The 18,509-nt window shown below is 40.9% G+C and overlaps 1 protein-coding gene across 2 annotated transcripts in view; it reads left to right on the top strand.

Annotated features, from left to right (window-relative positions):
- The window catches only part of LOC131935501 (ras GTPase-activating protein nGAP), a 217,575-nt gene that overhangs the window by 18,988 nt on the left and 180,078 nt on the right, over nt 1-18,509 (top strand). For both annotated transcript variants that reach the window (XM_059291912.1, XM_059291901.1), the window contains one exon: nt 257-331. Coding sequence is in view for 1 of the 2 variants with exons in the window: in XM_059291901.1 (XP_059147884.1) it covers nt 257-331 (75 nt within the window). In the remaining variant the exon portion in view is untranslated. The remainder of the gene's footprint in view (nt 1-256; nt 332-18,509) is intronic.

Raw genomic sequence — 18,509 nt, 5'->3', positions numbered from 1 at the left:
TTTGTTTGACCGTTTGTCAGTAAAATGTCAGTAAAATGTCAGTCAACTTTTGTTTGACCGCTTGTCAGTAAAATGTCAGTAAAATGTCAATCAACTTTTGTTTGACCGCTTGTCAGTAAAATGTCAGTAAAATGTCAGTCAACTTTTGTTTGACCGCTTGTCAGTAAAATGTCAGTAAAATGTCAGTCAACTTTTGTTTGACCGCTTGTCAGTAAAATGTCAGTAAAATGTCAGTCAACTTTTGTTTGATTACCAGACCTGACAGCCTCAGTGGAAGACATCCCATCCAGTCCGTTCCTGGGGAATTCTGTCTTCAAAAAGATTGTCTCAAGTAAGTTGCTGTCTTCTTGTGTGACATCTGTCTGCTGTCCTAAACTGTTGTCTTGTGTGACATCATCTGTCTGCTGTCCTAAATTGTTATCTTGTGTCACATTATCTGTCTGCTGTCCTAAACTGCTGTCTTCTTGTGTGACGATATTATCTATAGCTGTGTCCCACTCTCCGTCTGTGCTGAACTAACGTTATTTTTCCAGGATCAAATTAGAACATGTTTTCTGTCTTATTCTCAAACTATTGTCTTATATTACATTACAACAATTACATAATGTCCTATTCTCAAACTTTTGTCTTGTATTACATTACAACAATTACTTAATGTCCTATTCTCAAACTATTGTCTTATATTACATTACAACAATTACATAATGTCCTATTCTCAAACTTTTGTCTTGTATTACATTACAACAATTACTTAATGTCCTATTCTCAAACTATTGTCTTATATTACATTACAACAATTACATAATGTCCTATTCTCAAACTTTTGTCTTGTATTACATTACAACAATTACTTAATGTCCTATTCTCAAACTATTGTCTTATATTAAATTACAACAATTACCTGTTCTGTTAGCATGATACGTCATTGTCGTCTTGTGATGATAACCTTAAATTACATGACGTGTGATTCACGTTTCTTTGTACATGTTTTATCGATATAAGTGATTGATATTGATTCGATTTTGCATTTACTACTGGGCTAGGCTTAACATAACTGTGCTACAATGTAGACCTTGGCTTTTTAAACTGTTAAAGTTGTGTTTAGATTTTCCACGGTTGTCTATTATGTCTTTAGTATGACGTGCATATAAATTCCGACTTACCAATCAGCTGTACGTATAGAAAGATGGGTGTTATTGCCATATTAAAAGACAACATTGCGCTTTAATTGTTGACATTTGTCTTTCTGATATGTAACAACAGCCGGTGACGTGCGTCAAGATTATTTAAATTAAAATAACATTGGGTAGAAAAGTAGGATGACTACATAGCATTAGATCAGGGGTCGGCAACCTGCGGCTCGCGAGCCGCATGCGGCTCTTTTGATATCAAGATGCGGCTCTCCAGCTCCTCGAACAAATACTAATAATCTTAATAAAAAAATAAAATATTTGAAATAAAAAGTTGTTAGTGGCTCTTTAAAACCAGGGAAATTTTGAAAATTGTAACTTTTGGCTCTTCCGCTTCAAAAGGTTGCCGACCCCTGCATTAGATCATTGATAGAAAAAAGTAGGATGGCTACATATATCATTGATTTATAAGCTTCTACTCAATTACCACCCCCCCCCTCCACCCATTTAAAATAACTAGCTTTTAAGACATTGCTTTATATAAATAAAGACGATAAGATGAGGGGGGGGGGGGGTGAATAGCCAATGAATGACGCCCGAGGACGGGGTGTACGAGAGGTGTTGAGAAACAAAATATTATCCTGATGGCCTCTGAAAGAACTTAAAAAAATTCTCCAAGCTTCGCTGCTGTTTGTCTAGGCCTTTATTTAAAAAAAAAAATTTATCGTCTCTCGTATTCTCGGGGTCAGCTCGACCTAATCTGAAAAGATTTTAAAAATTCCATTCTCACCAAATTTTTGTTCTTGGGCAGACGACATGGAGTGCTAGCATGACGTCATATCGAGGTGAAAATTTGAACTGTTTTCCTGGAGGGGTTGGGGGGGGGAGGTGGGGGGTTAAGTGGCAACACACGAAGGATCTCCGTACTGTTCATACTTTGTGTTCTTATGAACTCAAGCTTTTTTTTGCGACACAGAGAGACTCATTGTATGTAGTTTTTGTGTGGCTCCTGGGGTACAGGTTGTATAACGTCCCCATACGTTATAACACTAAACCATCTACACGTTCAACCACAAACCAACCACAAACCAACCACAAACCAACCACAAACCAACCAGAAACTAGACCGCCTGACCAAAAAACTACCAGACCATATTCTTCGATGAATATTTTTTTAAGTTACCGAATTAACTTTTTTTTATCACTTTATATTACATTTTTTACGTCATTTTTCCTGACTTCAGATTGTTCTCCCCCCTCCCTCCCCGCCTCCTATACCCACCGCTTCACATCCAGTCCACGTTTAAAAAAAAAAAACAACTGGAAAACTCCTAATACTGCATCATTTTTTTCCCCTTTGTCCCAGTCGGCACGCAAATCTCCCATCCACTGCATCACCCAACACCGGCCTCACCTCCCCGGCCGTTCTTCAAATCTGGGGGGGGGGGGGTCATCAGTGGTCTGCACGCTGTCTGTGGCTCGCTGATAGGACTCCATTGATTCTAGATGACCTACATGACCTAATCTAAGTTACAATTTGACCCCGTCCTAATTGAACTACATAACCTTACTCACCAGTTACAATTCCACCCCGTGTTAGATGACCTACATGACCTACATGACCTACATGACCTAACTCACCAGTTATAATTTGACCCCGTCCTAGTTGACCTACATGACTTAATTCAACAGTTACAATCGCCCGTCCTTGCTAGATGACCTACATGACCTAACTAATTACGGGTACAATTCAACATGATAAAATGACGTAATACATAATGACTGTCCTCTGTTTTGTATTGGGACAAAAGTTACGAGTCACGGAGAGTGCCATCTTTAAAATTAGTTTTTGATGTGCCGGTTATCCGGCGGTCGGTGTTCTCATTACGCGATGGTCCACTTCATCTTTCGCGATAGCTCTGGTCGTGAGCCGACCCAGCTGTATCGGATACCCAACCTTTGTTGTACACACTATTATATCGCATGGCATGATCAGAGGAACTCTGATTTTAAGGAGGTGGGCGTGGTCGGTTCGGTTAAGGTCATGGTTGCTGGACAAAAAAGTCCCGAGTTGAACCCCCGGGCAGATGGGGCTCGGGGACATCTATGAGAGACAAACTCCATAATGAAACAACTGCTGTTTGTAGTTAGTTTTTGGTTGGACAAAGTCTATGGAAGCAAATCCTAAAAGAAAGCCAGATACACGTCTTCAAATTGGTTTTCCGTAAAGGTATAAATCCGAAGCCTCTCTTTAAGCTAGATTTCATCTTTTATAATATATATATATATATATATATATATATATATATATATATATATATATATATATATATATGTATATATATATATATATATAATCTACGTTAAGTTGGAAAATGATGTGTTTATTGTGTTATCTCCCTTGTTACAGCCCTAGGTTATAAATCCTAATAAAGGGAGCCGCAAGTATTATTTGAAGAGCCGTAAGCGGCTCCGACCCGCTGGGTGCCGGCCCCTGGGGTAGACAGACAGACAGACAGACAGACAGACAGACAGACAGACAGACAGACAGACAGACAGACAGACAGACAGACAGACAGACAGACAGACAGACAGACAGACAGACAGACAGACAGACAGACAGACAGACAGACAGACAGACAGACAGACAGACAGACAGACAGACAGACAGACAGACAGACTAGTGACGTAACATATTCTCCCGTCTGCATGTTCCCTGCATATCCACGCTGGCAATAAATCGATGGCGGCCCCGAGTGGCCAGATAATACATAAACAAACATGAGCAGACGATAAGAATCTGATTTGGCGGGCGAATTTTTGTGGAGATTCCGATCATTGCTAGAGCACACAAGATTGCCTGCCGCCCCTCCCGTTTAATCAAACCGTCGGATTTTAAAATTAATACATTTTAAATTTGTTTCACGCGGAATAAAAAAATAGGGGGGGGGGGCGTCTTATTTTTGTCAATTTCACATTGCTGCCTGTCTACATGTCCCCTCCCCCAGACCCACATTGATGCAGTTCGTTCTCTTAGCTTTAGTGTGTACACAATCAACACTTATTAATTCATCAATGTCTAGTTAATAACGCTTTTAAAGTCTTTGTAATTTTAATCTCTATTTAAAAGAAGTTTTATTTGTATGTATTTTATTCTACATTGGCTTAGCTAAGAAGCTGAGGCCAAACTAATTGCCTGAGAAAAACATTTTTTAAAAATTTCTTGTGTTTGATCAAATTTCTACCTAGACCAACGTTATACCGACCAGTTCAATACGGAAACCAATTGTTGGGTCTGTCTTCACCCTGGTGTGGTCGCTCTTCTAATTTATTTTCGATCTCCAAACTTTACTGTAGAGCGATGCCCCCCCCCCCCACTCCATCCCACCCATAGTCCCCCCACCCCCACCATCGACCCTCCTCGCTAATTCCCCAACTTCAGTCGACTACAGTGGTTTTAGGTTTCCTCTGCCGCAAAGGTTAGTGTCAAGTGTCCTTTCACCCCCCCCCCCCCCCTCCCACCTCCACCCCATCCCTACAGCCAGCAGTAAACAGACTCTGGAATCAATCACCCCCCAACCCCACTCCCTCACTCCCCCACACACACGTAATGAAGCTGAGTACTAGCCGGAAGTTGTGACCGCCAGGTCCGATGTAACCGTGTTGAACCGTGGAACAGCTGGCTTCAGGTCCTGATGGTGACCTTACACATCAGGTCTTGATGGTGACCTCACACATTAGGTCTTGATGGTGACCTCACACATTAGGTCATGATGGTGATCTCGCACATTAGGTCGTGATGGTGACCTCACACATTAGGTCCTGGTGGTGACCTCACACATTAGGTCCTGGTGGTGACCTCACACATTAGGTCCTGATGGTGACCTCACACATTAGGTCCTGGTGGTGACCTCACACATTAGGTCCTGGTGGTGACCTCACACATTAGGTCCTAATGGTGACCTCACACATTAGGTCCTGGTGGTGACCTCACACATTAGGTCCTGCTGGTGACCTCACACATTAGGTCCTGCTGGTGACCTCACACATTAGGTCCTGGTGGTGACCTCACACATTAGGTCCTGGTGGTGACCTCACACATTAGGTCCTGCTGGTGACCTCACACATTAGGTCCTGGTGGTGACCTCACGCATTAGGTCCTGCTGGTGACCTCACACATTAGGTCCTGCTGGTGACCTCACACATTAGGTCCTGCTGGTGACCTCAGGTAACCTCAAACATTAGGTCATGATGGTGACATCACACATTAGGCCATGATGGTGACCTCAGGTAACCTCACACATTAGGTCCTGATGGTGACCTCGCACATTAGGTCCCGATAGTGACCTCGCACATATCTGCGCGAGCTTTGGAGTTGTGTAGTAGAGCGCATGACCCTATCCCTAACATTTCTAATTCACTCTACACTTGAGCACACATAATCTGATTCATTACCCGTAAGGCCAATGGGTCGTCTGCAAATCATGTCACACGATTTTGTTTTGCCGATTTGTTTTTTTTTTACACCTCTCTTGAACCGTGTCACTTTGTCCTCTACAGCCCCCCCCCCCCCCTATCCTAAAACAACAGCGATTAATGGAGTTAACGTGTTTCGCAGGGATTTTTTATATATTTTTTTAAATGAACCAGCTTAATGCTATGCTGCATATCAACACCCCTCTCTTTTACACTCGTCACCCAAATTAAAACAACATCCCCCACCCTCACACACTCTATATGCTCTCCACCCCCAGCTATTGGCACATGATATTTAATATTTACCACCCCCCCCCCCCCCCAGCCATACGTAGCGTGGGTATAACAAACTGTATGTTTTATGCATGTACCATCAAATCTAAAGTAGATAGTATCCGTTAATAAGTTCTAGTGAACATGTAACCATTAGCCATATATAGCATTACCACCAGCCGTATATAGCATTACCACCAACCGTATATAGCATTATCACCAGCCGTATATAGCATTACCACCAACCGTATATAGCATAACCACCAGCCGTATACAGCACCATCCGTGTTGTTTCAAGCAGAAATTGGAACCCCCGTCATGAAAATTTCATAAACCGTAACTCTAGTACCCTTTCTCGCATAACCGTCTATCTATCCCACAGCATCCAGTGGTCCGTCGACTAAATTATCGCCCCTGCTATTTGCAACCCCCACTTCATTAACACTTCCGGTTGCCATGACACCTGTCTGCCCTAAGGCGCCCACAATGCGCCTGGCAGCATGGACCGATGCCCTCATTAATGAACAATTGCGTAACAGCCTCACCCACCTCGGTCCATGGTGGCTGATTCTTCATGCGACGGGTCAAAGGAGTTGGACAACAACAGGGAGGTGGGGGGTGTGGTGTTAAGGGGGTGGGGAGGGGGTGTGGTGTTAAGGGGGTGGGGAGGTGGCGTGGTGTGAAACTAGGAAGTGGTTTGAGGGCCTGGGTTGGTGCTGACGGATGCTACATGCAACGGATCAGCGGAGTTAGAAAACAACGGATACATATTCGAACCAGGGGCGGATTTTTAGTGCAGGGGCGGGGGAGGTGGGGGGGGGGGGGGCTCTGATTATTGATTCAACTGGACGACAGGGCTGAGAAACAACAGGAACATAGGAAGCAGTGACGTATTCATCGGGGGGGGGGGGGGCGTGGAACTAAAGTGGCGGGGGGGGGGGACGACTGTTATTTATTGGGTCAGGAAAGTTGGACAACAGGAATATTGGGACCGGTGGTGTCTTCAGCATGTGGGGCGGGGTGGGCTTGTAGTGGTGCTGACTGGTGCTTTATTCAACGGGACACCCGAGCTGGTTTCATCAGTTAGATCTAAACTAGGGTCGGGGTCAGCTTGCCTCAAACACGAAGGATATTTGTTATAACTGTAATAATGTATCATGAGTAGTATATTAGGTCACTTTTGGAGCGTATTCCTGGCGGAGGTGGGGATGTGGAGGAACAATGACATATAGTAAAATACTCGGGAGCAGGATGCGCGGGATGCGCAATGACATATAGTAAAATACTCCCAGCCTGGCGCATCGGGATGTGGAGGGTGGGTGAGCAGGATGCGCAGGATGCGCAAAGACATATAGTAAAATACTACGCCAACTGGGGTTGGCGGAGGTGGTGGGGAAGTAGGTCACCTTTTGGTGACCTTGTGACGTAATTAGTAACATTATGACGTAATCATTGACCTAGTTACGTAAGTTTAATGTGTTTTTAATGAGTTTTAATGAGTTTTTTAAATTTTTAATTAATTTTTGACCTAGTTACGTAATTTAATGCGTTTTTTAATGAGTTTGAATTTAATTTTGTAATTTTAATTAATTTTTATTAACGAGTTACGTAATTTGATTATTTGTTTACTTTTTAATTATTTTTATTTGTTGTTTACTTGTTGTTTAATTTAATTACTTTGTTTATATTGTGTAATTTTTTATTGACTAGTTACGTAATGTGATTATTTGTTTACTTTTTAATTATTTTAATTTATTATTTGTTTGAAATTCATTTTAATTAATTGGATTTTAATTACTTTGTTTATTTGTTTATTTAATATATTTCTTTTCTTTGTTGTTTACTTGTTGTTTATTTGTTTGATATATTTCTTTTCTTTGTTGTTTAATTTGTTGGTTTGTTTATTTGGTTGTATGTATGTTTTAAATAAAAGACTAACACTAGCGTGGACTTTGTATAGGGACCATTCAGCAACACAACGAACGGTTACCGAAAATAGAACATCCATTTAACCACATCTGTTACTTATCGATCCGGGATCCTTTGTTCTTATCAAACACTGGACAACGGGCGCGTTAATATTGATTCCACCCACGGACCATCAAATGATGGCCACGCTGCGCGGTTTTTAATGGGTATTATATCGATCGCAGCCGCTGGCCCATTACAGCTAATTAAATTGGTTATGCTTCACCGAGTTTCCCCGCTCGATTTGACGGGTCATGATGATTTATGTAGGTTCGCGACCCGATCCCACCGGGGGGTATGGTAATTAACGACGTACATTAAGTGGCTTTCCGCGAAGCACTTAGGTCATTATGCAACAGCTGTTGTGCGACAGCTGGTGGTGTAATTACGCTGAGCAATCGTATAAATGACCGCGAAAATTGTGTTCTAAACACTTCGACTTCGGACTTCAAATCAAGCTTCACCGCGACTTATCCAGCCTGCGACCTCTGTTGACTCCTGAGACTAAACCCACGCCAGCTTTACCAACCATCACATCTACCTAACCCTACACGGACCGCAACCTGTGTGCCTGTTTACAGAACCTTCGCAATTAACATTAAAGGTAAGGTTAATAGTACTTTTGTTTTATGGGTGCTAACCCTATTAAAATACCTTTTAATTAATTAATTTAATTTTGTATCGTACACCGAGGTAAGGTTAATAGTATGAATTATCCTTTACATATCCTTTAAATAAATATGTATCTAAATAAGCAGGCAACTGTATTCCTTTTTAGTGTACAACCGACTCATCGACACAACCAGTGACCCTATTGAGCTACCTACCCAGCCCCGAGGCATCCCCTGAACCAAAGATCCAACTACATCCAACTACACCACTTCGGATCTCCACATACAGTTAACTTCACGTTCAGCTTAGAAGTTCAAACCACCCCATAGGTACCTTTCATTTTCAATTTTGTTTTAAGTATGTTTTTTATTTCATGTATTTTATTTTATGTAATTCTTTTTATTCTACAGCCAGCGACCTACCCAAGCAGCCAACTGATCCACACACACTAGACACTTCATCAATAATGGAAGCCGATCAGCCTACCAGCCATCCAGCCATGACTCGTTACTCATGTGAGATCTGCAACCGAGTGTTCACTCGCAAAGACGCTTTGACAAGACATCACGACTCTGCACACGGTCGTCAGAGACATCCCTGTTCAACTTGCGGGAAAGTATTTACACTACTAAGTAATTTAACAAGACACTTTAAGAAAGCACACAGCAACCAAACATCACCGACCGACACCCCATCAGCAACCGCTAGACAAACTCCACAACCACTATACGTGACCGATTGTCAAACACACCAACCCACATCTGTGACCGACACACATACTGTCCAACCCCCATCAGCGAGTCAAACAGACCACACTGCGACCAACACTAACTCCTTAAAACGACACACGACGTATGACGACATATCAAACAACAAACGCGTAAAGACTAACAATGACAGTAACCTTAATTCACACACCACTATTTTTCCTGTAGACGACCTTAGGGGAGATGCGGTAGACTTACACCCGACCACAGACAAACCTTCAACCACATACCTTCTTACAGACATTCCTGACTTTATTAAACATAATCACGCCATTAACATGTTACAAAAGGATTCGAATTTAAAACCCTACACAGACAACTTCTCCTTTTTTAGATGTTTAGCCAGACATTTAGGAGCACCCACAAGAGATCTTAGAATTCCAACATTAAATCTCGCGAAACAGTGGCAAGCGCACCAAGGTCTCGGGACCTTGGATAATTTTAGCGGGGTTAGGTTGGTTGAAATTCCCCTCTTAGAGTCATGTTTTAGTGTAAATATCGAGATTTTTGAATTTAACGAAGACCAGATCCTTTCTCCGAAACTTAGAAGTAGTGATAGGTTTAGGGAGACTGTATACCTTTTATTTTTTCAAAATCAGTTTATGTACATTAATAATATAGGTGGGGCGGGTCACTCTTTCGCGTGTTCTGTGTGTAACAAATTATGGCCCACCGTTCAACAATTGAACAGACACGTGAAAGGGTGTAATGGGGGGAAACCCGTAGATAGGTATAAGGGAGGGGTTTATCAGACACACCAAACAATCTGGGAGTTTTTAGCGTCCTATGGGGTAGTTGTAAATAGTAACTTTGTTTATCCCTTCCGAGCAACTTACGATTTCGAATGCTATTTCGACCATACCGAGTTACCCCCGTTAGGTAGAGTTACAAAAAGCGTAGCCAAACACGTGCCTTTGTCTTGCTCTGTCGCCTCAAACGTAGATGGGTTCGTCGAACCCATCTGTTTTATTTCGACTGGTGACCCTCAAGAATTAGTGACTAGAGTTATTGACAGACTCCACATAATCGCCGAGGCAGCTTATGGCATTTTGAAAAAACAGTTCGAGCCTGTTTTTAAGCAAATCAGGAAGTTATTTCCACCTAAAGCTAGGGGTAGTGATAATAAGTCGAACGACAAAGGGTTTGATAGCTTTCTTAGCGGTAGATTAGACGAGTATTTGCGACAAATGCCGGTTATAGGGTTTAATTCAGGAAAATATGATATAAATCTCGTTAAGCCGTATTTTATTCAGTACTTTTTAGCTTATTCAAACACAGAAGAGGGGTTAGAGGAGGGACCTAGAGCTAGTTGTAACGATGACGAAGACGACGTAGAAGATAAACAAACACCGTTTAAATATGTAGTTAAAAGAAATAATAATTTTATGTGTATATCAACAAATAAATTAAAGTTCTTAGATATAGTTAATTATCTAGCACCAGGGTTTAGCTATAGTAAATACCTCGCCGCATATAATGTTAAAGAGACCAAGGGATTTTTTCCGTACGAATATGTCAAAAATTTAGCCGTCTTAGATGAAACGTCTTTACCTCCGCATTCGGCCTTTTTTTCATCATTAAAAAATTGTAACATTTCAGACGAGGAGTACGCGACGTGTAGCCAAATTTGGGTAGAGAAGGGGATGCAAACGTTTAAAGATTATCTTATTTGGTATAACAATATCGATGTAAAACCGTTTATCGAAGCGCTCGAGCAGCAAACTAATTTTTACAAAAATTTAGGGGTTGATATTTTTAAAGACGCGATTTCTGTCCCGGGGGTAACCTTAAAATACTTATTCAAAACACTTCCCGAAAACGTTTCTTTTTCTTTGTGTTCCGAGCGCGAATCAGAGTTACATAAAACAATCCGAAATAATATCGTAGGGGGCCCCTCCATTATTTTTCATAGACATCACGAAAAGGGTGAAACGTTCATTAGGGGGAATAGTAAAAAGGTGGTACAGGCAATTAAGGGGTACGATGCGAACGCGCTTTATTTATGGTCTTTAATGCAAAAAATGCCGACGGGATTTCCGATTATTAGAAATAGTGAGGAGGGGTTTAGACCGCGTAAAACGAATCATTACGGGGAACAGGCTTTTCAGTGGTTATCGTGGGTTTCAAAAACAAAGGGGGTAACTTTAAAAACCGCGTTTAACGGGGGCAAAGTTAGCTTAGGATCTCGCCATATAAGAGTAGACGGGTGGGACGCGAACACTCGAACCGTTTATCAGTTCCATGGCTGCCTCTTTCATGGACACCCTGACTGCCCTTTAACTAAAGACAGAACAGTAAACCCCATTAGTAACAGACCCTTGACTGAGTTATTTAAAAAGACAAACGAAATTACGAAGTACCTTACCGAGACTGTTGACGTTAAAGTCGTAGAAATGTGGGAATGTGAGTGGGGGAACCAGAAAAAAATGAACCCAACTATTAAAGACTATTTAAACTCTATTGACAAATCACAAAAGACACCGACACCGACCTATGGTAAGAAATGGCCCCTGACTGAAAAACAGATCATCGATTCTGTTTTAGACGACTCGTGTTTTGGACTGATAGAATGCGACATTAAAGTACCGGATAGTTTAAGAGCACATTTTAGTGAGATGACACCTATTTTTAAAAATACGGACGTTACGCGCGATGACATCGGACCTTTTATGAGACAATACGCGATCGATAACAACTTATTAACTAGCGGTAGACGGACTTTAATCGGTAGCTTTACAGGGGAGAAAATTTTATTAGCGACCCCCCTTTTAAAGTGGTATTTAAATCATGGGTTGGTAGTCAGTAAAATTTATCAAGTCGTTGAATATAATCCAATTGCATGTTTTAAGACATTTGGGGATACAGTTTCAGACGCGCGAAGAAAGGGGGACATAGACGACAAATACGCGATAACTAGTGAAACAATGAAATTGTTAGGAAACGCGGCATACGGTAAAACTTTGACGGATAAAACACGACATGCGGACATGACCTACTGTAGGGCTAGGGATATAGGGGATTGTATTAATAATCCGCGATTTAAAAAAATGACAAAACTTACCGACGCTGTTTACGAAGTAGAAACGTTAAAAAAGAAGATAGTTTGGGATCTCCCTCTTCAGATAGGCTTTTTCGTTTATCAGTACGCGAAACTTAGGATGTTAGAATTTTATTTTGACTTTATAGACAAATATATAGATAGAACCGACTTTCAGCTATGTGAGATGGACACGGACAGTTTATACTTAGCCTTAAGTACCGATGACTTGTTAAAAGCCGTAAGACCGGGACTAGAACACGAGTTTTTTGACATTTACGACAAATGGTTCCCCTCAGAAGTATGCGACTCACATAGACCACAATTTATAAGCGGCAAAGGCACGGTAGATAGTCATTGTCTAGAGTGTAGGGCTAGGAAAATTTATGAAAAGAGAACACCGGGGTTGTTTAAATTAGAATATGAAGGGGATGGGATGGTATCTTTATGTAGCAAGACGTACCACTGTTTTGGCGAGTATAATAAAACATCAACCAAGGGATTATCTAAAAATCACAACACACTAGGCAAAGAATCTTTCATGCAGGTCCTCACAACAAAGGAACCAAGTGGTGGGACAAACACAGGGTTCAGAGCATACAACACGGGGATATATACTTACACCCAACACAGAAACTCACTTTCTTACTTTTACATTAAAAGACAAGTAGACGCAGACAATGTGACAACATCTCCCCTAGACATATAAGACCTTTAGTTTACCGACCGTGACTTTAACGAGACTTTACTGTAAATATGTAAATAAGACAGAACCATGACTGTATGCTGATGGGGTTGTTTTTATTCAATAAAAAACTTATTATATAAACGGTCTTTTTTAAATGATTGATGTAAGTTATTGTTTTGTTACTTGTCCCTGAAAGTTATGTAACTCGGTATCGTGTATAAGATGTATGACTGGAATCAAAATGAACCATTTAAAATACGGGATCCGAGTTGGAAACAGCTCTTTACGGTATTGATCGGTAGCCCACCCAGTTGTGGTAAAACAGTATTCAGGGAATACTATAAACACCGCAGTATAAGAACCCTATACCATGTCCGGTGAATGTTTTTGTCTTCAGTGCTGTGGATGGGATTCCAGTGAGAGCACGAGAATGGCGGATCAAACGGAAACGGGTCTTGATATTGGGCCAGATGAAGTGAGATTATATCCTGTACAGATGATCAGTACCTTTCATGAGACTAATCAAGGGGAGATGAATCTAGGTTATGAGAGAGTGTTTGTACAGCGACCTATAGGTGGAACCTTTATTGAACCCCTTGATGAGACACCACCACCACCCAACCCAACTTCCGACAGGGACAGTGACATCAGGTTTCATGATGAAGAGGAAAGGTTGCAAACATTTTCAGGGTGTTGGTCCGACGTCTACCCGGTCGACCCTTGCAGTTTGGCTAAAAATGGTTTTATCTTCATTGGACCTGGCGACCTTGTCAAGTGTGTTTTCTGTTTGAATACGTTGAGGGGTTGGGAAATGGGTGATGTGGTAGAAGAAGAACATCGACGCCATTATCCAGACTGTCCTTTTGTACGGGCTGCACATTCACACACACACACACACACACACACACACACACACACACACACAGGAGTTGTTTTAAGTAAATAAAATTTTTAAATTCATTTAAATGATCTTTTGTGATTTATTGTAATAGCTGATTAAAAGGTGTGACAACTTTCCCATCCAACTTTGAAGTCCTACGCGGTCAAAACATCGGTATCTGTTATACACCGCAAACCAAACTTTTTCACTCAAACCAAAAAGCTCTCTCACACACACACACACACACACACACACACACACACACACACACACAATCACAAAACGAACTTGTAAAGACAAAAACAAGATTGCATCGGGAAAACTTCACCGACCCTAGTATAAACCAGCCACCAACCGACTCTAAGACATGGCTGGACCGAATTTGAAACCTGTCTTGTTGAAAACTTCATCGACCTGAGTATGAACTCACACACACACACTCACACTCAAACACACACACACACACACTCACTCACACTCAAACACACACACACAAGTACAAAGCGAACTTGTAAAGACAAATAATCTTGCCTCGTTGAAAACTTCACCGACCCTAGTATACATTCTACCCACAACAATTCCAAGAACATGTATGCACCAACATGCCTCAGTGTTAACAAAACTCCCCCGACCCTATTATGAACTCTACCCCTAACAATTCCTAAACATATATGGTCTAGCTTCGAACCCTGCCTCGGTGAAAACGTCACCGACCCTAGTATAGACTCTACACCAACCCCTTCCAAAACATCCGTGAACCAACATCACTCGGTGAAAACAAAATCCTTCCCACTCTAGTATGGATTCGGCCCCTAACACTTCCAAAACATACCTGTATCAACTGTGTAACCTGCCTCGGTGAAAATTTCACCGAGGCAGGTTTGAAACCTACCAACTCCAAAGCATACATGTATCAACTTTGAACCAAGCCATGGTGAAACCAAAACCATACCACCCTAGTATAAACTCTACACCTAGCAATTCCTAAACATGCATGGTCCGAGTTCAAAACCAACCTCGGTGAAAACTTCACCGACCCTGGTATAAACTCTACACCAACCAACAACAAAACATTGCCTAGGTGAAAACAAAAAACCTATGATACTGTCCGTATAACTGTTAGTGAAAAGCACGGGACCCAACCGGGGGAAAAATCGATTAACGTGGTAACAGGTGTTCCCACACTTAACGCTGGCTTTGTGGTTAACCACTTAGCTCTTTCAATTAAACGCGGAACCCCTGCTGTGATCGGGTCGCGAACCCACATAAATCATCATGACCCGTCAAATCGAGCGGGGAAACTCGGTGAAGCATAACCAATTTAATTAGCTGTAATGGGCCAGCGGCTGCGATCGATATAATACCCATTAAAAACCGCGCAGCGTGGCCATCATTTGATGGTCCGTGGGTGGAATCAATATTAACGCGCCCGTTGTCCAGTGTTTGATAAGAACAAAGGATCCCGGATCGATAAGTAACAGATGTGGTTAAATGGATGTTCTATTTTCGGTAACCGTTCGTTGTGTTGCTGAATGGTCCCTATACAAAGTCCACGCTAGTGTTAGTCTTTTATTTAAAACATACATACAACCAAATAAACAAACCAACAAATTAAACAACAAAGAAAAGAAATATATCAAACAAATAAACAACAAGTAAACAACAAAGAAAAGAAATATATTAAATAAACAAATAAACAAAGTAATTAAAATCCAATTAATTAAAATGAATTTCAAACAAATAATAAATTAAAATAATTAAAAAGTAAACAAATAATCACATTACGTAACTAGTCAATAAAAAATTACACAATATAAACAAAGTAATTAAATTAAACAACAAGTAAACAACAAATAAAAATAATTAAAAAGTAAACAAATAATCAAATTACGTAACTCGTTAATAAAAATTAATTAAAATTACAAAATTAAATTCAAACTCATTAAAAAACGCATTAAATTACGTAACTAGGTCAAAAATTAATTAAAAATTTAAAAAACTCATTAAAACTCATTAAAAACACATTAAACTTACGTAACTAGGTCAATGATTACGTCATAATGTTACTAATTACGTCACAAGGTCACCAAAAGGTGACCTACTTCCCCACCACCTCCGCCAACCCCAGTTGGCGTAGTATTTTACTATATGTCTTTGCGCATCCTGCGCATCCTGCTCACCCACCCTCCACATCCCGATGCGCCAGGCTGGGAGTATTTTACTATATGTCATTGCGCATCCCGCGCATCCTGCTCCCGAGTATTTTACTATATGTCATTGTTCCTCCACATCCCCACCTCCGCCAGGAATACGCTCCAAAAGTGACCTAATATACTACTATCATGAGCCTCAAGTAATTTGTGGGTCTTCGACACATCTCGTTAGGGTGAAACTACAGTTTGGTAGAATTTCCTTAACTCTACAAACTAGGCCTTTAACTGAGTGTTGTGTCAGGTATAGCTGTCAGTATTTTGTCTCATGTACCTGTGTACGTCAGTATTGGTGTCAGGTGCGTCTGTCATTGTGTTAGGTATAGTTGTCAGTATTGGTATGACGTACGTGTTCCATCTAATGTGTCAGCTATATGTGTGTCACGTAATTTAGAATATATCAATACAAGTGACCGCACCACATACACACCCTGTCTGCCGTGTATCCTGCATGACAACTCCATACAACACTCCAAACACCACTCCAAACACCACTCCAAACACCACTCCAAACACCACTCCAAACACCACTCCAAACACCACTCCAAACACCACTCCACACACCACTCCACACACCACTCCAAACACCACTCCACACACCACTCCAAACACCACTCCAAACACCACTCCAAACACCACCTCGATGAAATTTGATTGCTTTTATTTTTAAGTTAGGCGTTCAATCATAAGATTACCTTACAGACTTGTTTTATTTTAAATATTTGTAATGTCGCATTCCCTCCCCTTTAATTTAACACTGCTGTATTGATTGATCGGTTTTGTTTTTATATTGTTTTTTACTGTTTGTCGAAGTTTTTTTTTATTCCCGTTATTTTTATTTTATTTTTGTTCTAGAAGCATTTTACAAACGTAAAACAATATTTCTGAGCTCATCGACTGTTGTGCTGAAGTTAGGGACACCAAATATGTTTTTTCCTGTAGCCAAACAAGAGATAGGAACTTCCATACATACAATTGTAGGTCTCTGCGTAGTCGTCAGAACGGGGTCGTAAAATGTTTGGGCTTGAAGTGTTGGCTAGTCGAAGGTACCTCTGGGTGAGGGGCAGGGGGGTGGAGGCTTTTTAAGTGTGAGTGCTAGCCCTTGCGAGAAATTGATGGCCGTCTGCTAGTCGCCCGCGGGTGTCCAGTTTAGTGTGAGCGTTATGTTGATGACGTCATGCTTAGGACCAGCGCCTGGGTCACAGTGACCCGTATGTCGATGTGACATAACGGCTGAATCCCCCCCAGAGGAATATCTAGAGTTGCTATAAAAATATTCCTTAGCTGTCTCTAAATAATATTCAACTAAACCCCCTCAATACACGCGGTGATAGAAGGGACTTTGCTCCAATAAAAATTGCAATGTTAAATTAATTTATACAGTACTTCTTATGTTACTGGTTTGATTGTAATTTTGTTTCCATTCAGTACGTTGGTAACACATAAATACGTCATCAATACTAAGTTGTTTCCCCTGTCAAAATGGCCGCCGTATTCTTTGACTAGACATTAGTCTTGTTGATGGAGTGGCCAGATTGTATCTATAATGAGTTGTCGTACTTGGGTCTATTGCGGAAATTACCATATACATGATGCTCGTCCTAAAATAGTCTCTTACACAAGCTCTCTTCCTGAAGGTCTCTTACATTAGGTCTTTTTATAAAATAGTCTCTTACACAAGCTCTCTTCCTGAAGGTCTCTTACATTAGGTCTTTTTATAAAATAGTCTCTTACACAAGCTCTCTTCCTGAAGGTCTCTTACATTAGGTCTTTTCATAAAATAGTCTCTTACACAAGCTCTCTTCCTGAAGGTCTCTTACATTAGGTCTTTTTATAAAATAGTCTCTTACACAAGCTCTCTCCCTGAAGGTCTCTTACATTAGGTCTTTTCATAAAATAGTCTCTTACACAAGCTCTCTCCCTGAAGGTCTCTTACATTAGGTCTTTTCATAAAATAGTCTCTTACACAAGCTCTCTCCCTGAAGGTCTCTTACATTAGGTCTTTTCATAAAATAGTCTCTTACACAAGCTCTCTCCCTGAAGGTCTCTTACATTAGGTCTTTTCATAAAATAGTCTCTTACACAAGCTCTCTTCCTGAAGGTCTCTTACATTAGGTCTTTTCATAAAATAGTCTCTTACACAAGCTCTCTTCCTGAAGGTCTCTTACATTAGGTCTTTTCATAAAATAGTCTCTTACACAAGCTCTCTTCCTGAAGGTCTCTTACATTAGGTCTTTTCATAAAATAGTCTCTTACACAAGCTCTCTTCCTGAAGGTCTCTTACATTAGGTCTTTTCATAAAATAGTCTCTTACACAAGCTCTCTTCCTGAAGGTCTCTTACATTAGGTCTTTTCATAAAATAGTCTCTTACACAAGCTCTCTTCCTGAAGGTCTCTTACATTAGGTCTTTTCATAAAATAGTCTCTTACACAAGCTCTCTTCCTGAAGGTCTCTTACATTAGGTCTT

The sequence above is a fragment of the Physella acuta genome, unplaced genomic scaffold (assembly GCF_028476545.2).
Source record: "Physella acuta isolate Inbredline_101_S28 unplaced genomic scaffold, ASM2847654v3 ptg000146l, whole genome shotgun sequence".
Lineage (NCBI taxonomy): Eukaryota > Metazoa > Mollusca > Gastropoda > Physidae > Physella > Physella acuta.
This window is presented reverse-complemented; position numbering and strand designations above follow the sequence as displayed.